This window comes from Hesperophylax consimilis, chromosome 6 (genome assembly GCF_061612785.1).
Source record: "Hesperophylax consimilis isolate HC1 chromosome 6, BYU_Hcon_1.0, whole genome shotgun sequence".
In the NCBI taxonomy this organism is placed as follows: Eukaryota; Metazoa; Arthropoda; class Insecta; order Trichoptera; family Limnephilidae; genus Hesperophylax; species Hesperophylax consimilis.
Window position 1 is genome coordinate 36,362,312 of NC_142841.1, and position 27,062 is coordinate 36,389,373.

Below are 27,062 nucleotides of genomic sequence, written 5' to 3' on the forward strand. Positions count from 1 at the left end.
CTAGAAAGGATCTGGGTTGAACTGGTAACCATTTAGTTTAGTAGAGTGCACCTCCAGCGACGTGGTGTTCTGGTTGCACTGTTCGGGGCATGAGCACGCGACCTCCCAACCAACCTTGAGCAACGCTTCTGCAACAGTAAAACACCATCACAATACGCTCTCTAATTCAGCCAAACAAAATCACAACTTTCGCTCGTTTCAGTCAGCCAAACACTGTCACAACATGTTCTCACTTAAGACTGACGAACATGCTCTCATCTGAGTCGGTCAAACTCCACTGTCACAAAATTCTCTCGATTGAGTAAGTCAAACGCTGCCAAATAGGTTAAACTTAAGAATAAAAAACGTCTCGACTATCAATGCCGCCTTACAAAATATAGTGCCTGTTGAAATAAATGTAGGCTCCTTGTGACCGGTGACGTCACACAGGCACTCCAGAGAGACCCGAAAAAACCATTTAAATTATTTATATATGTACTATTATAACAATAGGTATTTGTGTTAGAAGGTCATTATTGATAACAAAAAATAAATAAAAATGAACACTGCACTACTGGCGGCTCATGACTGTTCAGTGTGCTAGAGTGCCAACTTTGAAAAATTCAACATTATTGATGTTGTTTAGTCCAAAACGTACCGCCCAATTTGTGCAGCCAGGGCAAGTTGGAACTTACGGAAATGCAGCATGAGACACGGGATGCTGGAAGCTTGGCAGATGCGATCCCCTTCCTTCGAAGGGTACATAAAGGGCTGACAACCGCACCTCTTTACGCTCTCCGTTATCTCGCACTCCAAGAGGCAGTTGTCTTTGCTGTACTCCGGGAAGTATCTGCAACCAAAGTAAACAAAACGCTTTTTTACACTTTTTTTCAATTTTCGTCCTAGTTGCACCATCTTTTGGCCGGCTAATAGCCATTTCAAATGGTTTGACTAAGGACTTAACCTTCTTAACTGACTTTTGAACTGCTGTGAACTGTCAAATTGTTCTTTAAATGTTTTCACTGAGAATTAAACCTTTCTCCCCGGGATTGGAGTAATTGCGCTAAAAAATACGCCAAATTGCGATTGGGTAGGACCGACATTTATTTCGTATATTAACAGAGAAATACGTGGGTATTTTTATTTTTTTTATTAACAATATAAAGTTTTTTTACAGGTTATTTTTCGATGTCTGTCTCACTAGGATAAACCTGTGTCGAGACAGACGTATTGAGTACATAAATTAATGTTTACATATTATTTGATACATATAATATTTCATAATATAAATGACAATGTGAAAATGATAAAAAATAATAAATAATAATAATAAATGATAAATTGGTTAATCAGCATCTAGTACATACTTATGAGGAGATTTTTATAAAAAGTTTGATCTTGAATCTGTCTTGGCTGATGATCCAAGACTTGATGTCTGTTTTATATTTCGAAAAAAAATAAATACAACCACGCAGCGTGCCTGCTTCCTTGCGACTGGAAGCGGGAGGGGAGGGGCCGGGGTGTGGCGGGTATCCATGATTGCCACCGAAAGTTGATAGAATGAATTGTCATCGACAACAAGTCTATTGTTCGAGTTTCAGCTCGATCGGATGTCGGAAAGTGTGTTAATTTTCACTTCCAAGATTTGCATTTATTCATGAAAAAAAAATATTTCAAAGAGATGTTCTAGAATTGCTTCAGCCTTGACATCATTGACCCATCTATTTTCATTTATAAAATATTGCCTTTGGTGCAATGTGCAACATAAAAACTTTATTGATGCTTGGCTTCCTTTGTAGAACTTACATTGATTTCAAGTCCTTAAATTGTATGAAACGCTCTATATTTCATTACTTAGACGTCAAGTAGTTTAGTGGAGTATAATAGACCCTGAAAGAACTAGCACTGACGAAATTTTTAACAATATTAACATCACGTCAACTAAACAATCTTAACGTGATGTCAACTAAACAATCCATTATTTATATTCATAAATACAAAATACAAAAAATAAAAACTAACATGCATATCAGAAACACTAGATCCCAAGGTCAAAAACATATCCAAACACAACACAAGCTTTCTACACTGTGGTACTAAACTCTACAACAAATCCCACTCTCATTTAAAACTTACAACCATATTGTTATATTTAAAACTTACATTTTACTTTAAAACCATATTGAAAAAATTATAACTTACAATCATATTGTAACGTTTAAAAGCTCAAATAAAAAGCTGGAAACTATGTAAAATACAATAGCGACTCACATTAAAAGCCTCATCATTCTACATAAATATTAACACTTCATCTGTTACCATGCAAACACGATTTTAACTGAAATAAATATTGGTATCAACATCAATCACACGTCTAAATTATACCATTAAACCATACAGGTACTCAAGTACTCAATTTAGGGCAGAGCATTCCAGACGGGAGAAAATTGAACGCTAAGAGTGATTAATCATTTATCAGGAATACCCACCAAGCTACTTATGAGAGTTAACAAAATTTTATATATTGTTCACTGGAGTAGATAAATTTTTGTGTCAAGAGGGCAAAGTTCAAATTTTCTTTGAAAATACGAATACTTATCGTTACATGAATTATCATTGAACTGAATATACCTAGTGGAGCTATCGAAAATTATACACAAGTTTTTAAAGCATACAATAATATAAAAGCAATAAACTAAATACTTTGAACTATATTTTTAAAACATGTGACAGTAACATAAAATAAAATAGTATATAATTGAAAATGAAATAACGTTAAAGCGATAAACTAAATATAAAACAATATTAGTAACATGTAACAGTAACATAAAATAAAATAGAAACTAAAACAAAACTATGTACAAGATAAATCACTAAAACAACATGACCAACGCTACTATAATTTGTAGGATTCAACGAAGTGCTGGTATAGATTGTGCTTAATTTAGTGGTAATTCAGAGTCAGTAAATATATCAATAGTACCCCCAAAAATGTTGCCCAGATCATGCATCATATTGATCAGTGAGTGTGTCTGATAGTTGGATGTGTATGTATTGTAAAAGAATGTTACATTTTGTCTTGTGTTCCTAGTCGGCACATGGAATTTAATAGTGGCGACGATGGCAGAGCTGTCGTTTCGAATTTCCTTTTCTCCATTGTACAACATTTTGCACGAAAAAAAATCCACGCTTTCCAAATTTCAATTTTTTATGTGTTTCCCGCACAAGTCTCAAGCATCCTTATTCAAGAATATTATGACGTTGAATTAAGTGAGTAGGGGAAGAAGTTTTGAAAAGAGGATAGTTGGAAAGCACCTGGCTAATTCACTTTTTGCAGATGACCTAAAAAAGGTTAGAATTTTTCAAAAGTTTAATCATTGTAATATTCTTCAAGATAATATCAACCAATAAATAAAATCCAGTGATCCCACAAAAACATTGACAAAAATGCGCTTTAGACATTAAAACAAATTCTAGATTCGGCACCATTTTTCAATCGAATGTTTTATTTGTTATTTCGTTATTTAATATAGTTAGTTGATAAATAACACTTTCTTGAAAATAACTGACTTTACTTGTCAAGATTAACCCTGAAAAACTTATACATAATAAATGCACATTTTAATTGAGAGTTTAATTTATTTTCTTGTCAACATCACACATGGGTACGTAGAGGAAGCTTGGCACACACTCCTTGCCTCATTCACATTCATACATTGTCTCATACATACTCATCTATTATTCTAACTCTTCACATGTCCCGACTCAAGTATCTGATTCACTTGATCGTGCCATGTCTTCCTCCGGCGTCTCCGACTTATTCTACCATTCACATTTGCGTCATATATTCTCCTTGCACTTCTTTCTTCGTTCATTTGCTCCTATATGCCCAAACCTTCTGAGAGTTAATTATATTTTAAATTCTATTTTATTGTTATGTACGTTATTGCTTGTATAAATTCTTGACAAAATCAGTTCAATTTTTGTAGGTGACACTTATAATTTCATAACACATTCGAGTTCATTGTCCAAGAGTTACAATCACAGAGTCCGCAACAATATACAGGGGTTTCCAATAAGAGGTGTTATTTTGAATGGCCCGCTATTTCGGTAGATGTTACTTTTGAAGCTGTCATTTTTTTACATTTGACAAGTAGAAATTACGCCATTAATAAAAATGGAACGATACACGCTTCAACAAGGCATTGAAATTATTAAAACTCACTTGAATGAATCAAATGCAAATCATCTTGAGTGATGAGGCCCATTTCCACCTCGGTGGCTTCGTCAACTGAGTCATTGGACCTTATTGAAAATGAGGCTGGAGCAACAGTTACTGTGAATGGATTGCGCTATCGAGAAATGATTAATGATTTTTTATGGCCGGAATTGGATGGTATTGATTTAGACAACGTTTACTTTCAACAAGACGGCGCTACGTGCCACACTAGCAACGAAATCATTGATCTTTTACGATTGAATATCAAAATAACACCTCTTATTGGAAAACCCGTAGTTTTATTGAAATCGTGCAAATGACATATAGAATTCTTGTTTTTGGAAGACAAGTTTTGGTAACTGACTTGAGATGCTTCTCGTTCTGCAGTAGACACCGCCTGGCCTCCGGACTAAGTGCCATGGCCTGCAGGCCGGTTCCGATCTGCAGTGGTACTAAACCCATCATCACCTCGTAGTTCAGCGACATGATCATCCCGTCGCTGAATCTTCCGGCATACGAATCGCTTCTGTGCAGCAGAATCTGCAAAACATTCCCAATTCTGAAAAACTCCGCCCACTCTTACCCCTCCCCACTTCTTCCACTGTTCAATTGTAATGTATATTTAATTTTTTACTTTAGTATACACTTGCTCCTGATGAGGTGAACATTGTTCATGAAACATGTAGAGGTTTGTTTACATCACTTTAATATGAAATATGTATATTAAAGTGATGTAAACAAAGTTATTTGTGATTGAAATAAAGTTTAATAAGATTACATTATATTATCTATTTCCGTTGTTATTTAGTGTTTTATTCTAATAAAACATTCTTATAGATTGTTGAGTCTGCGGGTTTTCTTATTAAATAAAACTCCGGCTTCAACAAAACACTTGGACATTTAATGTGATAGATTTACAACGAACTCTAACATCTTAATTAGTAGACGGTTGGAATAATACGGACTTCGACACAATACTCAACATATAAGACCATCTATGGGTAACCTAATAGACTACTCTAGTGACATCTCTATTTGTGAGGCAGGTATAGGTACCGCCGCCCGGGAAACATTTATTGGATAACCAACACCTGTGCCGTAGGTCACCCCGCTACGTTTGATGGGTTAGCAAGGGTGCCCGGATTTCTGGGGTGAGGTATGTACAAGATGCGCCTACCCACCAGCTGCGTGGTATGCCTAATCGGGAGAGGCTGGATTAGGGAAACCCTTTGATATCTCCAACTGGTCTGTCTTGACCCAGCGCCATAGCAGGAGGGATAGATCATTTGTCCATCACTCCTAGACACACTGATTCCTTTATTCCTACCCACCCTCATACCTTGTACCTTCCTATAAAATCCTCTCCTTCCTTTCCATAAAAAGTCACGACACATAGCATGCCCAAATATGACGTAGGCCCTAAGGGAAATTATTTTAATTAATGCAAAAAATCTATAGGTGACCTCATACACTAATATCAAGGATACCTTTGAGATTTATTCATTTTTTCTGTGCAGATGATCAAAAGGGGGCTCTATAAAGAACCAGCCTTTTTTACATTAACTCACGAGGACCTGAGAAAAATGTATTGTTTCAGAGCCTGTCATCTCACATACCACAGGTACACTATGCTCGGTCATAATCTCAAACGAGTTTCAAACATAAAGGATCTTGGGATTATGTATGACATTAAGTTGACATTTCGTCCTCATATCGAAGGGGTGTGCCAGTCGGCCTTAAAAATGTTAGGGTTTGTTCTCCGAACCGTCAGAGTTTTTCGGGATACCCGTGCTCTGAAGATTTCATACTTCTCCCTGGTCCGCAGTAGGCTGCAGAGTGGTTCGTTTATCTGGAATCCTCATGAGGTGGGGTGCTCCCTCATGTTGGAGAGGGTTCAAAAAAAGTTTCTAAGATTTCTCTACATGAGGGAGTACGGCCACTATCCATGGCTCTACCCGACGAACTTTCTTCTGGGCATGCTGGGACTTCACTCCCTGCAGCTCAGAAGGGAGGGGTATGCCGCTACCCACTTATTCAGACTGCTGCGAGGCTATATTGAGAACTCAGCCATTTTGGAGCGCGTGAGTCTCTATGTTCCAGATGACTATCTTAGACAACCGCATCATAGATTATTCTATCTTCCTGCCTGCAGAACTAACCTGCCAATGGTTCTCCCGGTAGGGAGGAGTATATTGCTCCTGAACCAAATCAGTGGCGTCAGTGAGGAGAGATTCAGAAGGAAAATTCTTCTGATTCTTGAAAGAGTCTCTCTCTCTCGAATCTTTCACCACTGCCTGAAATTTTTTTGGATATTCCACATTTCTTGAAATTTCTTTTTTTTATGTATAAATACTTTTTTTTTTTTTTTTTTTTTTATTATTTATTGAGTTAGTTTATACATTTGAATATAAACTAATATAAACAAGATCATATTTCATTTTGTAATTTTACATATTTTTACAATAAATATAACATTTCTTTTTAAATACATTCATTCTTCCTTCATTCTTCAGACTTTCAGGCATTTCATCATACATTTTTAGTCCTTTGTACATTAGGCAGTTCTGTGATTTTGTTTTTTTCATATGTGGCAATCTAATCCTATTTACATTTCTGGTTTCGTAATTATGAACATCTCTATTAAAAACAATTTCATCCTTAAAATATTTTGGCATTTGGTTGTTCATGATTTTATGTACAAAAATTAACACATTAAATAATAGTCTCTTTTTTATAGAAATCCAATTTAGCTGTTCTCTCATTTGATCTATGTTTGCGTATTTTCCTTTTCCTAGTATACATCTCATAGCTCTATTCTGTATAACATCTAGCTTGTTCAAGTTTCCTTCATTGGCCAAATACAACACAGTAGAGCAATAATCTAAATGTGGAGCAACTATAGTTTTATAAATCAGCTCTGTAGTGTTTCCATTTAGTTTATTTCTTAATCTTCTAAGAAAATTGACTTTTTTAGATACCTTCTTTAGCACATATTCAAAATTTGCTGCGAAAGTTAGTTTTGAATCTAGTATCACACCCAGGTACTTAATTTCATTTACTTTTTCAATTTTTTTGCCATTAATTGTCAATTTTAACTCTGTGTTATGCGTTTTGTTGCCTATTTCCATATATTTTGTTTTGTTGATATTCAGTTTTAATTTGTTTAATTTCAGCCATTTCGCTATATTTTGCAGGTCTTCATTTAATTTATTGATTGCATCTATGTATTCTTCACATGAAATATAGATTAATGTATCGTCTGCAAATAATCTAATTTTGCAATGTTTTATGGTTTTAATTATATCATTAATGTAAATAATGAATAGAATTGGACCTAATACCGACCCTTGTGGAACACCGAGGTTGTTTTCTATCGGTTCTGATTCTGAGTTTTCCACTTTTGTTACCTGTTTTCTTTCATGGAGATATTCTTTGAAAAGATTTAGAGCTACTTCAGAAAGACCTATATCTTCTAATTTTTCCAAAAGTTTTTTCCTTTCTATCGTTTCAAATGCTCTTTTAAAATCTAAAAATGTTGCAATGGTGATTTTTTTATTATCTGTTTCTTTCTTCCATGTATTAATCACAATGTTTATTGCAGCTTCACAAGAGTTATTATTACGGAATCCTGATTGTTCGTCACATAATATATGATGTTTTTCCAAATACTCAACGAGTTGTTTCTTTATTACAATTTCTAGTACCTGTTCGTATTTTGGTAACATATTTATAGGTCTAAATTCTTCGCATTTTCTGGTATTAACAACTTTCGGAATCGGGATCACAATAGATGTTTTCCATGTGTTTGGAAATTTTCCACTTCTTAACGATTCATTTATTATGTTCAGTAGATGAGGTCCTATCACTGGCATTGCATCCCTTAAAACTGTAAAGCTTATTCCATCTGGACTCTCTTTTGATTTGGTGCTGTTTAGAATCTGTAAAAGATATGTTTCATCAATCTCTTTAAACACAAGTTTTTCTCGGTTTAGGGGAACATTTCTCACGCGGTTGTCTTCCTTCAGTATTGGTATACTCTGATGTAATTCCGTTATGCTGTTTACAAAATATTTGTTGAAGCAGTTCTGTATGCTACCCTGTATCTGATGTGGAAATTCAATGTCATGTTTCATCCCTTTATCTTCAGTTTGCATTAATCCTTTTATGGTTTTCCACATTTTTTTAGTGTCTCCTTTTTCACAGATAATTTTATTTTTGAAGTAATCGTTCTTACAAACTTTCAGTTGTTTTGAGTATTTATTTCTTGCATTTTTGAATGCTTTCCAGTCTTGTGAGTTTCTTGAGATTTTTGCAATTTTGTACAGTCTATCTCTTTCATATTGTATTGATTGTAGTTCTATGTTATACCATTTATTTGTTCCTCTTATTTTAGTAGTTTGGATTGGTATTAACTGGTCGATTACTTCTTGAAGGTTATTTATTAATGATTTAGCCTTTTCATTAAATTCCATTTGATGAAGTTCATTCATATCACCCAGAAGTTCAATTAACCTTTCACTGTTATATTTTTTATAATTTCTGTATTTTATTACTTTGCTGGTTTTCGTATTAGTTCTTTTTGTGTTATCTGTAATGTGGATAAGGTTATGGTCGGTTATTTTTGGCTCATCTAGAACTTTTACATTCAAATCTAATCTGTTGGATATGACAAGGTCAATTAACGTCCTGGATTTATCCGTTATTCGTGTCTCACTTTTAACAAGTTGTTTCATTCCCGATGCTTGGATAATTTTTTTAAGTCTTTTAGTATATGTATCATTCAAATTTTTAAAATTTATATTAAAGTCACCAGTTAGGATATTATCTTCTTCCTCTTCTAGGTTTTGGGTGCACCAGTTCTCTATAAATGATAAAAAGTCTTTTGTACTTGCATTTGGAGAATGGTAAATTACTCCGTATACTCCTTTCTTATATCCAGAAGTTATCCTGATCGCTAGTATCCAGCAGTTCTTTTCGTATTTTGTGTTGGAAATAACTTCAAATATTATGTCTTTTTTGATAATTATTATTGCTCCCCCTGTGTGTCTACTGTAGGAATCACAGCGTATTGTTGAATATCCTTGAAAAGTAACTTCGCTGTCTTCAATATCGCATGTTATGTGAGTCTCGCTTAACATTACAAGTGCAGGATCATAACAAAACAATCTTTTATCAAAAATTTATATGACCTTATCTCTTATATGCATTAAACCCTAATTTGTAATTGTGTAAGAAATTAATATAAATATTATTATTATCTTTGGGGATACTGTATGTCGGGTCTTTTTAAGTAAAGGAAAGGGGTATGAGGGGTGGGTAGGAATAAGGATGTCAAGGAGTGATGTATGAATCCAATTATCCCACTGCTGTGCAAGGTCTGGCTGGAGAGGTCAAAGGGTCTAGATTGATCTGGCCCGCCTCGCAACTAGTGATCAAACACATCAGCCACCAAAACTAAGACAAACTTCAACACATAAATCCGGGCACCCCTGCTAAGTCACCAAACGTAGCGAAAGACCTGTGAGGTGTTGATTATCCAATGAATAGTTCCTGGAGCAGCATGAAGCTTATAAACCTCATGGTAATTTTTAATAATTAAAAAGTCAATAACAAAAATACTTAACAAAAATTGAAAATACACAGAAAATAAAAACGTGAAATAATGAACGTAGATAATGTTAGGAATTAAAAGCATGAGATTCATTTAAATAGCTCGATTAGTCCCTGATAATCTCTTTTTGTGTAGTTCATTTTCAAACAGTTAAATGGATATTTCGGAGTGCCAAAAGCTCACTGTTTTATTCAAGAGTTTTTTCTACTTTATGCAATCAGACATCAGTAACATGGTAAAGATATAATATAATTTTATGTTTGCTTCTGATACGTGAACAAGTGAAATTGATTATGTACAAAGAATCACGAACCTTGAACGAATCCAATTTGTGGAAAACTTGCTTCTCGTATTCTTCGTAGTACGTGTCCAGTATGAAGGACAGTCCCATGGTGGGACCGACAAATTCATTCGAAAGCCACTGGGAACTGGAATTTTTATGTGATAGAAAGAAATGAGAAGTACCTAATTACATGGCTCGACATTTAAATATTGGGTTAACTAATTATTGCTTATAATAATTTATTATCCTTTGTGCTATACATTGAACCTTGTCTTATAAACATTAGTTTATCATTAAAAAACTAATAATATTTGATATATCAAAATATTTCACCAACAAACGTAGATATAATATGTCTCGACGCCATCTAGTGAGAAATTTTGGCACTAACAAAGCCTTTCCTACGAAAATGGAGTTGGTTGTTTACAGGTGAAAAAAAAATAATAAACAGTATTTTTTGATTGAAGTGCTAGTACATATTGAATTATTTAGCGTGTTGGAAATAGGCCGACGTAGATCAGTGGTCCAGAGCACCTGACCGGACATTAGAAGGTGCGGGTTCAATTCCCGTCGGCGGCATTTATTTTTGATCGGAAGATATTTTCAATTTGTATTGATATTTCAGGCGACTAATTATTGCTTATAATAATGAGTTAAGTTAGATTAGTGGTTGACATTATTTGCTAATCAATTTTGATCTATTTGCTGACCACAAGTGGTGGCTCAACTGACAATATTTGTGAGCAAAAAAAGTTTTGAGCTGGCCGAAACCTAAATATTGCGCTAACCATTCAATTTTGCTGAATGAAATCAAGAGTTTGAATAACATGTGCTTCTTCGCTAGACAGATAAAAAAAAGATGTTGGTTAATAACTTTTGGGGAGTAAACAAACATTTATTTGTACCTCTCCAACATTAGGCAGTATTCTACATCGTAAAGATTCGAACTATATTTTTTAAAGTTACATCTCCTTGCGTAATTTGTTAATTTTATCGGACAATAGCAAGCCTGAAAGGCATCGCGTCCAAATATATAGAGATGAACTTAACGAACCAACTTTGTGTAAACTTGCTATACAAGCTTCTAAAAACGTACGCGAAACCAGCGAAGAACTTTCATTTTGGGGCAAAGGTGTTGTCTTAATTTATTGCGTGTCGTAGTTGTTTTGGTAGAAAGCAATGTATAGGTATAAATTATTTAATATTCATATAGCAAGGCGATGCCATACGTAGTAATTCAAAATCATGTGTTTTTGGTTTGAAAATTTGGTCGCTTAGAAATGTTTCAGATGCTTTAATTAAATACTGCGAGTAGAATACATCCTGGCCTTTGAAACAATCGAGTATTTTTTAGATAAGTCTTTTTTTAAGCCCAGAAAAAAATAATGTAAAGGCCTATGGAAACTGCTTTAAAGTTCAAAATCTCCTACTTACGAACCCAGTTTCGGTTATGATTTTATTGTATAATGTGGAAAATTAAATATTTATGCCTGAACATCCACAAAATAAAATAAAATGCACTTTTTGGCCATTTTTTTTCTTGCATAAATAAAAAAAGGCAGATGGTGTTAAGCGGGAATTTAAACCTTATCGCCATCTACGTAAGGGTTGTTATTGATAGCAGCTCAATTTAAAATATTACACGACGTAGTGCATCGCCTTAAGTCCGGAAGAACTCCTAAAATAAAAATAATACCTAAAATATTGCCAACTACCTAAAATTCGTGTTTGAAAGATGATCTCCACAAAACTAGTCTATTGAGCGTTGGGACGAAATTGCTGGAAGATAAATTTGCTCCGGGCAGACCAACCAAAGGTAAAAAGCAATGCTTCCTTGAACCAATATTTTTGGTTTCGGTGCTAATTTGAAGGTTCATAAGCCCTGTCTAAATAATAATACTTGGTCAATGTCTGAGTTATAATAAATCACTGTACGTACTCCATATTATCAAGGTTGTAGTTAAAGGAACAGCAATAGCCGATATGTGTCTTTGAGCGCGTGAAGAGCCGATCGCATGGTTCGTCCTTTCCTTTCCAGCGGCATCGCACGAGCAGGTCATTGCAATTGGGGCTCAGCAAGCCCATGACCGTGTCCGGTCCCATCGCGTTGTGTCTCAGCACGAGGTCCAGCACGGCCAGCGAGGAGGGCAGCACGGTCAACGAGTAGATGAAGCCTAGCAGCTGGGGCACGGCAGCGCGTACTTCTTCCTCACTCACGTTGCCTGGCATGGAACTAAGGTACACATAACACATTACCACTCGTTTTATCTCATTTTCTATTTTGATTGGTTATATTTGATGAAAAACTAGAATGTTTACATATATCACATTACAAGCAATAGTATGAAAACATTAGAATTTTTGCTGAGAACCATTTATAACTTAATTCATTTCCTCTCAAGAAAAAAAAAATTGTCTAGTTCGTAATAAATTAGAGAATAATTCCATCTTTGGTCCCCTCAATATAAAATTCACATTTAAAACGTCGACAGAATCATGAAGTTTTTACGATTTATAATTTTAAGTACTACACTTTTTTGCACATGCACTTGAGGATCGACTACGTATACGCGACATACATTATGTTTCTTTTTAAAATTGTAAATTTAGAGCTCGACTGTTGCGACCTCCTGAATCTAGTTAATATAAGAGTACCAACTACAAGAACCTAAACACATTTATAATTTCACAAATTTCTCGCAATACTAGAACAAGACATGCACACCAACTACTAATACCAAAAACCAACACATCCTTTGGACAAAAACACTACAGATTCCAGGCTATAAAACTATACTATTCACTTCCAACACAATATAAAACATCTAATCTTACAGAATACAAAAAACACATATGGAACTGGCTACAATCTATATACAAAACTATGTAAAAATCGATATTATATTTTAATTTTTATTGTATCTCTGAGTAATTAATCTCCACTGTATTGTTTACTATTATATAACTTTAAAATTGAAAAAAAGTCCTCCACAACACAGGTGAACTCCTAGCGTGGAAGACAATATACTATACTTTTATAATACTAATTTATTTAAAAATAAAACTCGACACACTAGCCATAAGGACCTATTTCATTGTCACTATTCACAGACAAATTATGTAGCAAACTCGCCAATTCCTCGCCTACATAGTTTAGCAAATGAATTTACAACTAATATAGCCATTCGGGTAAACGTAACGTGTGTTATATTCCACGCTTCCATAGATGTCGTTAATTTAATTATGAAAGTTATAATAGTATGAACATACAGTGCCTGCATCAGATTCTCGATCCCGTACTTAGTGAACCTCCTGGGAGCGCAGACAGACACGGCGGTGAAGTGCATGTTCGCCACGGGGTCGGATTGCGTGCGGTACGAGGTCCGGGTAGGATTGCCGAGGTACCGCGACAGCAGCAACATCACCAGCATTCCCGCCACCCCGACGCAAGCCAGCGGCAGAAGGGTCCATACCCACCTACAGTCAGAAACACACACATTCATATTACATATATGTAGGTACTAGGGCATGCCCGTGAAAAATCACGGAACATAAAATTTATAAAAAAATGTAAAAAAAAATCTAACTATCCACTAACTAAAATCAGCGTCATAATTTATTTTATACTCGTATGTAATACTTTGGGAAACGGCTATAGGTACCGCCGCCTCAAAGAACGATTTATTTAATAACCAACACCTCAGCTTGTAGCAGTCTTGCTTTTGAGTTCCTACCGTAGCGGCTGACAGCATTCTCAAGTTGCCATCTTGATTTGCAAGCTACTAGTCTGAAAGCGCTGTGGATCGTTTGAATTCGTTCCGTCAGTTGTGGCGAGATACTCGGGAGACACGGGACGTTTGTGAAGGCTTGCCGACCTTGGCGGACTTAGGATTATACGTAAGATGCCTTCCAAATTGAGATTGACTTTTTATTCTTTAGTATCTTAGGGATTACTCTCATATTTATATAAATTTGTTCAGAATTATGCGATTCTGAGCTGGCGCCCAGTAAATTCATTATAGCATCATTTTATCCATTCGTAAATTCAACTGTCATGACTTGCATTTTTGTCAACTATCGAGGTAATATCTAACTCGACACACCTTGAGAGTTAAAGCTATTTTAATGAGTCTCTTGCTTAATATTAACTTCGTAGAGCAATATGTGTAGTACCAGAATTATATAATAAATGTTAAAATTGTTAATAGAGTTTTTATTACTGGTGCACACAATTATTCTACCCACATGTAACATCGAGTTCACTTTTAGGGAAGTAATAATATTGGTAAATATATTGCTACAAGCTATAGGTTACCTTGTAGTGATTCACTACATTTGGTGACTAGCAGGGGTGCCCGGGATCATCGGGTGAGGTGTTTTCAGGTTTTGGCGGCAGACGCGAATCTGTGTAGGTCTGAGTCTGTGTGGCTAGAGAGTGTGTTAAGAGAGATTCTTTGACCTATACAGCTGGTCTCTGTCGACCCATCGTCGTGTACCGCTATGGGAGGGATTTTATTTTTATTCATACGTCACTTCTGGACACACTTATACCTAGATTTCTACCCACCCCTTATACATTTTGTTTTATTCCCAGAACTTTTTCTCCTTCCTTTACATAAATAGATCCTCCTCACCGCATCCACGATCATCCCCAAAGATGGCATAGGACCTGAGGAAAAAATATTTTACTCAAGACCTCCTGTGTAAAGCTTATGTAAAAAAACATTTTTTTATTAGCTTGCAGATTACAAAAAGGAAAGAAAAGTTAAAAGGTTTTGTTATTATCTATTATTATTAGGTAGAACGAGGCTATTCGGATCAGGTGAGTTATTCGGATCAAGCTAAGCAATATGGATATATCTCGGCTATTGTAACCAAATGACAATGAAAGAATTTAGACATAGCTTCCCCATCTACCGGATGCCATAATAGTAAAATTAAAGATATTACAGATTGCGTGGGTTGACTGCTAAAAATCGATATGTGTGAAGATCGTACAAGTTATGTCTCAAATAAATGCCTGATGTAATATTGTTCTCTGCGTTCTTAGTGTTTTTTCTGAAAAGGTAAGCTATTTAGTCATGTTCATATGTTATGTATTTATCAATCAAATGCACAGTAAACAGAATTATAGCGCAATAAATTGCATTTGTATGTTTTTGTACTTTACTTTGAGTAAATATCATATTAATAAATGTGAGGTTAAACGGACCGACGGTGGGGGGGCTATTTGGATCATATTTTAATGCTTTTAAAATTCGATGCGTTAATTGTTTTATATTTTTATTTGAAACAGATGGTGCGCAATTATGTGAAAAAGACAACTAATAAATTATGGTCGAAAATTGCAATGGATGAAGCCGTTAGGAAAGTAAAATCCGGTGAAATGGGATTACGCAGTGCTGCTGTGAGCTACGGAATCCCATACATGACATTACAAAGACATACGACTTCAATCACCGGGATCATCTCTAATCCAGGAGCAATACCTGCAATAAATATTGAATCTGAAAAACAGTTTGCGGAAAGGTTGGTTTATTTATCTAAACGTGGATTCGGCATTACTCCAAAAATGGTCGCTTTTGATTATTGTAATCGTCTTGGTAATCAAGCTCAACGAAGATTTAATTCAGAAGTTGGAATGGCAGGTCAAGATTGGTTTCATCGTTTTCTTACGCGTCATCCATACCTCTCTATAAGAAAACCAGAAGGACTATCTCGAGCAAAGATTAACGGAATGGATCCAGACAAAATTTCAATTTTTTATGACACACTGGAAAAGGTAATAAGAGAATGTCAATTACAAGGAAGGCCAGAATGCATTTATAATATGGACGAAACCGGCATGCCCCTAAATAATCGTCCCGTATCAATGACAAGTGTCGAGCGAGGTCAAAATGTAACTGTTTTGACTTATATGAATGCAGTTGGATCATTCATACCTCCATTTGTCCTGTATAAGGGTAAACGTAAGAAGGGTGAATTTATGATTGGAATGCCACCAAAAACCGCCCAAAATTACAGTTCAAAGGAAAAGGTACCCCGGGACTTAAAGTTAAAAAATCTTCCATAACGGCTTCTTCATCGGCTGGGGCTTCAAGAAAGTGGTTTTGCATTTATTGCAATGAAGCTTTTGTACATCCTCCAAAGGAAGATTGGATTCAATGTTCTACTTGCGAAGAATCGTGCCGCAAAAAATGTTACGACAAGAAAGTGTTACACCGACAATAAAGTTTTTATTTGTGCGGTGTGTAAACAAATAAGAGTGTAATAAGTGTCATGATAGTTTCATATAAGTTATGGGTTCTAAAACCTATTTTTGGTTTTTGTGTTTTTTTCATACTTAACTATTTTTTCGGGTTTGATCCGAGTAGCCCCACCACTGATCCGAATCACCACATACATATGTGGTGATTCGAATCGGTGGAGAGGTCTAAAGTAATATTAATACGTTTTTTTAAAGTTACTTTATGTTATGATCATTAAAATTGAAACATATAAAAATGACAAATGCTTAATATTAAATTTAAAAAAATTTCGAAAATGCATTACTTTTAATTTTTTTCAAGAAAACATAAAAAATGATCCAAATAGCCTCGGTCTACCCTACCATCTTTTGTTTTACTATTTTATTATCGTGCAGATATCTGAAACGAAAGAAAAGAAAAAAAGGATACATTACTGGGGTACTTTTCTAAGACCACATTATACATGATGTTATAAAAACGGGTGTCTCAGAATGTTTTTCGTTCCGATCGAATTGCCAGATGGTCCGGAATTTTCGCTGAAATGCAAAATCAGATTGGCTACAACCGCAACACATTTTTCCAGCAAGATGAACACTTCTCACGTAACAGCTGCTCCTCGCGATTTATTCCCTGGAGGAGGCATCACCTGGCCACCGAGGAGTCCAGATTTAATGCCTGCTGACTTTATCTCCTTTGGGGCTACTTAAAAAGTAAAGTTTTCAACCCATTATCACCCAACTTGAATGTTTTAAAGCGAAAAACCACAGGCAAAATCAATGCAAATCTAAGTGCAATGCTCTAGCGAGTGGTTGAAATGTTAGTTCCAGGCTAAATGATTTTGCAGAAGTGGATGGTGCTCATTTGGTTGTTTTTTCATAAATAAAAATTTAAAAACTGCTCTGTAATTTAACAAAAGGAAGTACTGTAGATAGTGAACAGAGGAAAAACATTAATCTCCATTTGGTATATTAATTATTCCTGTCTCAATAATCCATAAATTATTATATAGGATGTCCGAGGGTATAGGGCGCTAACTTCGGGGGGGGGGGATGATTCTACGTGATTTTAAGTAAAAAAGAAAAAAAAATTGAAATTCTAATGTTTTAATGTAAAAAGAAGAATTATTTGTATGGCAAAATAAATATTCTTGCATGAGAAAATGAACATTGAACAGCATGTAGAGTCACCTCTCAAAGTTAGCGCACTTTACCCCCGGACAACCTGTATATTTTGAGAAATTCACTAATTCGCATTTTTTGATGGACTTGATGGAAAAGTAATGGAAATATTTTTGGGTTGACGTATTTTTGGTTGTATTTTTAAATACATGTATTTGAATTTCACTTTTGTTTTCGCAAATGGATGAAAGCAAATCTTGGAAGAGGAAATTAACCCACTTCCCGATATCCGATCCAGCTGAAATACAACAGATAGACTAGTTGTCGATGAAAATGGATTCAATCAACTTTCGGTGGCAATCACATACACACCCGCGAAAATATAAAAAATCTCTGAAAGCGGATGACATTACAACAGTTAATATATTAAATAAATTTCGATCCTACCCGATTGGCGTTTGGCGGGGTTGTTAGCATAGCTAATTCCACTCCCTGAGAAGGAAGGTACAATTCTCAATTGAAAAAAAATGTTCATTTTTCAAAAGAAGCACCTTTTGACCTAAAACAAAGTATTTTCACTAAATTTATTTAAAAATAAATAAAAAATATTTTAATATTTAGATGTGTATTTTAAAGTATAGTAAAAAATACTTATTTTTACGGGTTGATATCTATTATTTTTAAGCAATGGGCATTTAATTCTAAAATATAGTAGTTTATTCACAGTCCTCCTCACTAGGGATTCCTGTTCCGAAACGGAATATACGTTGTTGTGTTGGTATTACATCATGATTACCTCATCTTCATGTTTGTTGACTTCATCATTTGAATTTTGATTTCATCATCTTAATTTTTATTTTCCCTTAAAGGTAATGTAATTAACCAATTTACAGAGTATAATAATGTGTGTTAATTAAGATAATCCATAAAACTAGTTTTCTCCGCTTTTGTTTAATGTTTCTCTTCTATAGAAGCTGGCGATTGTGTTTAAAAGAGTGTTGAGCATCAGGATGAAGAATATTTAATTTTTATAATTATGATTCAAGGAAATTTGAATATTAAATAATGTATGTAAATGAACAAAAATTAAAATTTATAAAAGATAGTTTCATCATTGTGATATTTTTACAATGAACTCTCTCTCTTTAATCGCTTTTAGTAGGTGTTTAACGTTTTCGATTGATCTGATGTTTTCAGGTAGGCTGTTGAAGTATTTTTTCCCTGGATAGATGTAATTATGTTGAGTAAAAGTGGTGTTGCATTTTTGTGTTGGAAATATATGTTTTTGGCGAGTACGATTTTCACTTAAAAAGCTGTGTTTTTGTTTTTCTTTTATTATTTGAATTATTATGTTTTATCCGACAAGATCATTAAATTTTAATACTTTAAGTTCTTCAAAAATTAGGTGTGTTGGATAATCTCTGGCTTTTTCAATACTATTTTTATAATATTTTCATAATCATTTATTTTAATAATGTTAATTGACTATGAGAAGAAGTAGACTGGTCGGTGGCCGAGTTGACATCGCGTTTGGGTCCCACCCAATGTGTTCCAATTCCTCGGCTGGCCATGTCCTCCATCACAACACAAGCAACATTTTCAGCTTACTGTGATGGTAGTAGGAGATTTTCAAATATTGCTAGGTTATTCGTAACCTGGGAATGTTTGACTTTCTTTAAAAAAAAATCTTCACTGATATCCTCATTTTCATTTTTGTTGATTTAATCATGTTAATTTTAATTGACTATGTTCGTTGATATCCTCACCTTAATATTTGTTGTTTTAATCATCTTAATGTCAATTTACTATGTTCGTTGTTATTATCACCTTCATGTTTGTTGATTTCATCATCTTAATGTTAATTGACTATGTTCCTTGATATCCTCACCTTCATATTTGTTATTTAATCATCTTAATGTTAATTGACTATGTTCGTTGATATCCTCGTCTTCATGTTTGTTGATTTCATCATCTTAATGTTAATCTACTATGTTCGTTCATATCATCATATTCATGTTTGTTGATTTTATAATCTCAACGATGATTGACTATTCGTTGAAACCCTCACCTTCGTGTTTGTTGATTTTATCATTTTAATGTTGATTGAACATGTTCGTTGATATTCTCATCTTCATGTTTGTTGTTTTTATCATCTTAATATTAATTGATATCCTCATCTACCATTTTTATATTGTATATTTTTATTGTGTTGGTGTTACTTCATAATTGTTTGAGGATCTCGTATTCTTCCCCGAGGTAATGAGATTAAAACATCTATTTTTAATTCCTGAATTAAATATTTATCACAAAAACACTATCGAGTAATAAGTAGTAAAATATTTGATTATTTGAAATTTTTTGATTGAATTATTTTTAGGAATGCAAACTGTGAAATTTCATGTCAATCAACAATTTGGAAGAAAAAGAAAACACGAAAGAAAAACTTTGTAAAAGGTCCATTAGGTTACACCGAAAATTATATGATTTTGTGGTAAATGGTTTTCGTTTGTAGTCGAGCTTGTCGGACTGTGTAATAATATTAACTAAAACGAATATATTTTCTCGTTATCCTACATGTGTTATTTTATATGTGAGTCTATTTCTGTAATTTATGATTAGTTTAAACATACCTGGTGGCCATCTAAAATAATAATACATTTTGCTGAATATCTGAATTTAAATAAACAACCTTCGTTATACAGCGCCATTTTTGTAGATTACTATGTTGTCTAGAAGTTAAAATTGTCTTAAAAATACTACAAAACATCAACAAAAAATATTGTAAGATAGAGAGATAATACAAATAACTCTAAACAAAACATGAAACAAAACAAGATACAGAAAAAAAAAGATTAACGGTCACAAGTCACAAGTAAGAATTGAACCCAGGATCTCTTGGTTTACCTAGAAAGGCGTATGTTTAAATTTATTATTATTTTCTGGTTATGTAATGATATATTTCATTGATAAGGTGATAGGTATAACCTTCATAATAATTTTAAAAGAAAAAATATTTTTTTATGATAAACTCATTTTTTTATGCATAGCACAAAAGGATAATAAATTATTATAAGCAATAATTGGTCGCCCTAATATATAATATAAGCAATAATAAAAAATATACTTAGCAGTAATTGTTGATTGAAGGACTAGTACATATTGAATTATTGGGCGGGTTGGAAATGAGTCGACGTGGCTCAGTGGTTCAGAGCGTCTGACCGGACATCAAAAGGCGCGGGTTCAGTTCCCGTCGGCGGCATTTATTTTTACTCGGGAGATATTTTCAATTTGTATTGATATTGCAGGCGACTAATTATTGCTTATAATAATTTATTAAAAAGCAAAAGTTGTTTGTGAATACTAATTTTTCATATTAATAAAAGATATAGCGAACTGTCAAAAAAAATCTGTGAACGACTGACAATAAAAAATAATAATTAGATACAAATTTGCATTATAGCATATTAGCAAAAGCGTCCTTGAGGTCATTTTGCACAAAAATGGCGCTATAAATACATTTAAATATTATTATTATTAGATTAGAATCTTTCCACGCATATGACAAGAGTTTCGCAAAATAAATAGATTTCCAGCTTTAGTAATGATCACTGTAAAAAAATAAGTATATATTTTCGCCGTTATTATCAGCAGTAAAAGTTGGCAACCTCGCCGATGACACGTTGCTAAAAATATCATAATAAAGTCCAAATTAAGGAAAACGTTCATTACAAAAACCACCCGAAAGTAATAAATGTCGGCGAGTTAATGTAAATTTCCGAGCGTCTTAACGGGTGTCGAGGCCGCGCCGAAATAATATTAAAAGGGGAATTGTCGAAAAGGAATTTTAAAAAGATACATTATGGTTTCCGGGGAACAAGGGGATGTTGAAGGGGGTGGGACCGGGGGGAGGGTTTGGGAGAATGGGAGGAAGGGTGAAGTAGAAAGGATGCCCGACTCAGCACCGGAGCGATACAAGCTGTAGGAGTAACAGGTGAAGCTTAAATAAGTACCTACCTGCCTACAAAGTAATAGGTATTATAGCGACTCCGTTCACAAACCCTGTCAAATCGGAAAAAAGATCGCCGGCATTTCTATAGAATTTGCGGTTTTCTTAGTCGGTGTATTAGAAATTTTATTTAACTCTTACACTGCCCAGTACTATAATGGACGGCTTATTGCCAGATGCTATTTTCTTTCAACCAACACAGAAAGTTTAGCAGAATTTAGAAAAATAATATCATCGAAAATTTCAAATAATAGCATATGTTAAATTTAATCGTCTTTTGGGGAAAATAACGTAGGGGATGCTGTTGTATGAAAGGATTTTTAAGGAAAGGAATGAGATGATGTTATGGGAAGGGAAGGGGTATGAACCAGGGGTCAGTTTGTTCAGGAATGACGTATGAATCCATGCCGTGCAAGGTGGAAAGAGACCGGCTGGAGAGAACAGCCGCACGGAGAAAACTGAGCATGCTGACTTGTTGAAATCCAATTAAAAGAGTGATTGCTATCCGTTTCCTGATAATATATGAATCATTCGCAAATGTGCTACGTAATATTTTAAATATCAAATTAATTTGCCAATAAGCCGGTCGCAAAATTTAAAAAAAAAAAAATTGGATATCTATTTATTTATTTATTTTACGCCTTTTAAGGCTTTTACATACATATATAACAATATTTAAGAAATTATAGTTTTTTTTTTTTGTATTAGGCAATTCACCCTAAAGAAATTATAGTCTTAATAATTCAGGAAATTACTGTTTAAAACACATATATAAATAAAAATATTGTTGAATTTGATCCACACAGTATGTAGGACGTAGGTACAAAATAAAAAAACCAAAATATTTTTTTTTCTTTCAGCCGACAATATACTGTTAACGTGCAAAATACCCTATTACTGTCAATTTAAATAGCTTTATCAAAATATTCCCCTACTTGATGAAAAAAACTGCAATAAGGTATGCTTTTATAATGAAATTGATGTAATAAATATATCAAAAACATCGAAGTATTTGTTTCCTAGCTGTTGAATCCGTCGTATAGGAGTGTAATATTGGGACGTTGATACAGAATTGCTACAATAATATGGTAGGTAGGTACTGTCTTGTAACTAACCTGCTTGGAGTATGAAAATAGATTATATATAATAAATCAGGGGTATCAAACTTTGAATTAATGATTTTAATCGGAAATGATTATACGATCAGATAATTTTATTAAATTTAATGAACAAAGTACGATAAACAAATAAATTATAATCAATAATTATTATTATGCTTTGTAGGGTAGGTTTTTTAGCAAAATGTGTTCTGCTCTAAGTTCCTGGTATGTACCTAGCTACAAGGAAAATGGGCGTTTTATGTCAGTGAGTCGGTTCCTCTGACTTCCTTCTGTAACATCCTGAAGGCTCGTGAGGCCACAAAGGGACCGGACGCAGTCGGGTGCACATTTTAATCTGTTCTGCAATATCCACTATGCAATACGGTACCGTTTTATACGCACAACGAGAACACATGCATTATATGCATCTACATATTATGTCTATAGCCCGACGCACAGTGGGCTGAAAATCGGCTTTCATAGACATAGAGACTTGAATTTTCAAGGGTATTTTTTTTGGCTAGAAATGGATTCTGCTGATCATTACTATGCTATAAAATGTCGTACGAAGCAATTGCGTGTACAAATGAAGGAGTTATAATTTTTTTAAGAAAAATTTGTATGGCGCTGACATTAAAAATGAAGCTATCTCTGTAATCATAAGGTTGGCCGTTCTATCCTTACATACAGATAATACTACTATTTATTTATATTTTTTTGACATACTTCATATTGTGGCGCAAGGTGCGATTTTTTTTTTTAAATCCTCAAAGTTGAAAAAAACCCTTTTTAATGTTGATGATTCATTTTAATGCTTAAATGCTTTTAGGCTTGCAGTGTAAATAAAATATTGTAAACTAGACAAAGCATACTCATATGTAAAGCATTTAAGCATTAAAATGAATCTTCAACATAAAAAAGTTTTTTTTTCAACTTTGAGGATTTTTTTTAAAAAAATCACAAGTTTCGCCACAATACGAAGTATGTCAAAAAAATACAAATAAATAATAGTATATTTGTGTGTAAGGATATAATGGTCAACCTTATGATTCCAGAGATAGCCTCATTTTTAATGTCAGTTCCATACAAATTTTTCTTAAAAAAATGATGACTCCTTCATTTGTACACGCAATTGCTTCATACAAATTTTTATAGCATAGTAATGATCAGCAGAATCCATTTCTAGCCAAAAAAAATACACTTGAAAATTCAAGTCACTATGTCTATGAAAGGCGATTTTCAGCTCACTGTGCACAGTGTTTTGGCTTGGAGTGTAAATAAAATATTGTAAACTAGACAAAGCATACTCATATGTAAAGCATTTAAGCATTAAAATGAATCATCAACAAAAAAAAAAATTTTTTTCAACTTTAGGATTTAAAAAAAAAAAATCGCACCTTGCGCCACAATATGAAGTATGTCAAAAAATACAAATAAATAGTAGTATTATCTGTATGTAAGGATAGAACGGCCAACCTTATGATTCCAGAGATAGCCTCATTTTTAATGTCAGCGCCATACAATTTTTTCTTAAAAAAATTATAACTCCTTCATTTGTACACGCAATTGCTTCGTACGACATTTTATAGCATAGTAATGATCAGCAGAATCCATTTCTAGCCAAAAAAAATACCCTTGAAAATTCTAGTTTCTATGTCTATGAGAGGCGATTTTCAGCCCACTGTGCGACGGTCTTTCTACTCGGATCAGTCACATATTATAAAATTAAACCTTTTTTCGCGATATATAAAGAATATGTGTGTTTACGATATTGTTGTGTTCAAATCCTGGCATGAACAAGTAAATTTTATTAATTAATTTGTGTTACAGTTAATTCATCAAAAATAATATACCTACAATGTAACTGCCGCACAGTTCAGAGTGGTGGATACTTTCAGTATCACACTTGTGTAAGACAACCATTCAAATTTAAACGTTGTTTGAAATGGCTTTAGCCATGTTTGGTGACCAGATCTGAATAGCCAGGTACTTCCTCACCTTTGTCTTCCTCTTCTCCCTCTCCCCCCTACTATCTTCAGCCTCACAGCATACTCCAATTGGGAATGATATAGTTTCACTGGCTCTAGACAGTTGGGAGCATTTGTCTTAAATAAGTAGAAGTAATGAATAATTTACAAGGAAAAAACCTACTGATATGAAATATTGTTATTTCTATAAAAATCTGGTAAAATTTTTCGTTTTCCTGTTAAAAACGGGACTAGAGGCCTATAACAAAAGATTTGAAAATTTCATAACCAACATTTTCAAAGTACGAATGCGTTATAAGGAAGTCGGACTCGTGTTCTTAAAAATTCTATGATAAAAAATCCGTACCAATTTTTCTCCGTGTATTACTTAAGCATTATGCAGTATTTTTTTCCAGTAGTTATCGTATTTTTATTACATCAAAGATTAAACAGTTTCAAAAACTTTCTTTTTCAAGCTTTTCCGCTTCCGTAAGATTATGAAAATGCCTCTTATTATTTAAATTAAGTTTACCATAAAAATACACGATTTTCTGGGGTGCTTTAACAAATTATTTTGTGAAAAATGATGGTTGTCGCCCTTTTGCATATTGACCCTAATTTTTCATAAGATTTTCCCAAAAAGCGGGACTTACCTGTCTATCCTCCTCCTTCCCACAGAGTACTTGAGGCCGTGGACTGAAGACTCTTGAGCAAATTGCCTCCAGGTGTCCCCCGCAGCTTCCACCATCCGCATCCCGCCCAGGAGGTGGCTGCTTTCTAATTAATACGGGTTGCTAGACCCCACCAACAGCTTAACAATTCTAAATCACGCTTCCAAAATACGTTTTTTGCCAGCTATCCTTTAAAATATTCAGTTCTATTATTTGTTTGCGCCCGTTTATACGCAATATAAATATGAATAAATAGTTTTTTCCGCATAAAAACCTCAATTCTTTTAAAAATGTCATACAAATACAAAATTGGATTGAATCACCGGTACATTATTGTATTTGTGTGCCTTTCTTGAAAGAAATTAGTATTTATATACCCAAAACTATTTATTCATTTTCATATTGCTTATATATGGGCGCAAACAAATTATGCAACTGAATATATTAAAGCATAACTGGCTAATATAACTAATACTCCACCTACGAACGCCTAGATTATGATGTACCGTTAAAACACGTATTCGTACTGTGTAACTTTGTCGTGTGTCTTTTTTTCGTTTGTATTTTTTCTTTGTATCTTTTACTCTGTTATAATTTTATACACTGTGTAGTTAAATCCCGTCCTAAATCTTATACACAATTTTACTTCTCAACCGCACTTTGAAACTCGCAAGAGTGAAGTGTTCTCTGAAAACGGAGGTTTCGTTTGAACGAGTAGAAAATCACATATATACTGTGATAATTTTATGAAAAATGAAGTAAAGAGTCATTAGAAGCATAAATACATCAATCGATTACATCCTGTTTCCTGTCGTTAAAGGTTGTGCTATGGGGTAAATAGGCTCTTTAAACTTGTTAATTTCAGAATGATGGTTTTACTGTTTACTAACTTTGATATCTGCCATCTGAAATTTAATATTAACATGAATAATCAATTGTGAAAATATTCATTTATGTGTATTTTTATTAAATTTCAGAGAGTTCTCTAATATATTACTTGCTTTTTTTAATCTATCTTGTCGTATGAAGAAAATTCTCTGTGACGGGCGTGGTTTGTTTGATTTTTATGCAAATCTACAGTTTTATACCAAGATTGACGAAATGTTGCACACTTGACCTTCAAAATAAAAGGAAGTTCACTGTCTAAGTCTGATTTAGAAAAAATCTGTTTAGAGCCCGAGCAACGCCGGGAATTTTCGCTAGTTTTTACTAATATTACTATTAATATTATTTTGATACTGAGATTATCTACCAGTCTATGACGTGAATTTTCGTTAATTATACGTGAGCAAAAAATTAAATAAAAAAATATCCGCACATCTAATTTCCAACCCGCAACTGTTGTCATGGTTTTTTTTTCTTCTCAAAGCTCAAAGTTCAAACTCAATGTTCAAAGCTCACAGTTCAAAACTCAATGCTCAAAGATCAAAGATCAAAGCTAAAGGTTCAAAGTTCATAGATCAAAGATCGAAGCTAAAGGCTCAAAGTTCAAAGCTCAAAACTCAAAACACAAAGCTGTTTTTCAATTAGTAACTAGTGCACCTCATTTTAGGAAACCTCCAATTAGCGTCGATCTCTATAAGTGACACCCACACCTCTTTTTCTTAGTTTTCCGCTAAGGCGAAATTTTCCCATAGGATTGTTGAAATTTACCGTAATTCTTGATCACCGGAACGTGTGAACATGTTGTCCTGAAACTCTAATGACCCAATCATGAATCAACGTGAATTTCTTATGAAATTAGTTCGCCTGATTAATTAAAACAATCACTCAAAATTGTTTGACGGGCTCTGAGGAAAACAGGAGATAAAAGAGAGGGGTGATGGTGACAGAGAGAAGTGAGAAGGTCTCACCCCATGC

General features: G+C 34.0%; 1 protein-coding gene across 1 annotated transcript; it reads right to left on the reverse strand.

Moving 5' to 3' along the window:
* On the reverse strand, positions 1-25,285 carry LOC149423295 (sodium channel protein Nach-like). Its single transcript, XM_089632711.1, has 8 exons — positions 25,185-25,285; positions 13,363-13,569; positions 12,032-12,325; positions 10,123-10,237; positions 6,358-6,492; positions 4,563-4,738; positions 675-829; positions 1-128 (listed from the first exon to the last, which is right to left on the reverse strand). Exons 1-8 carry the CDS (start codon positions 25,283-25,285, stop codon positions 1-3), a joined length of 1,311 nt encoding a protein of 436 aa, XP_089488837.1.
* Positions 25,286-27,062: the final 1,777 nt, after the last annotated feature.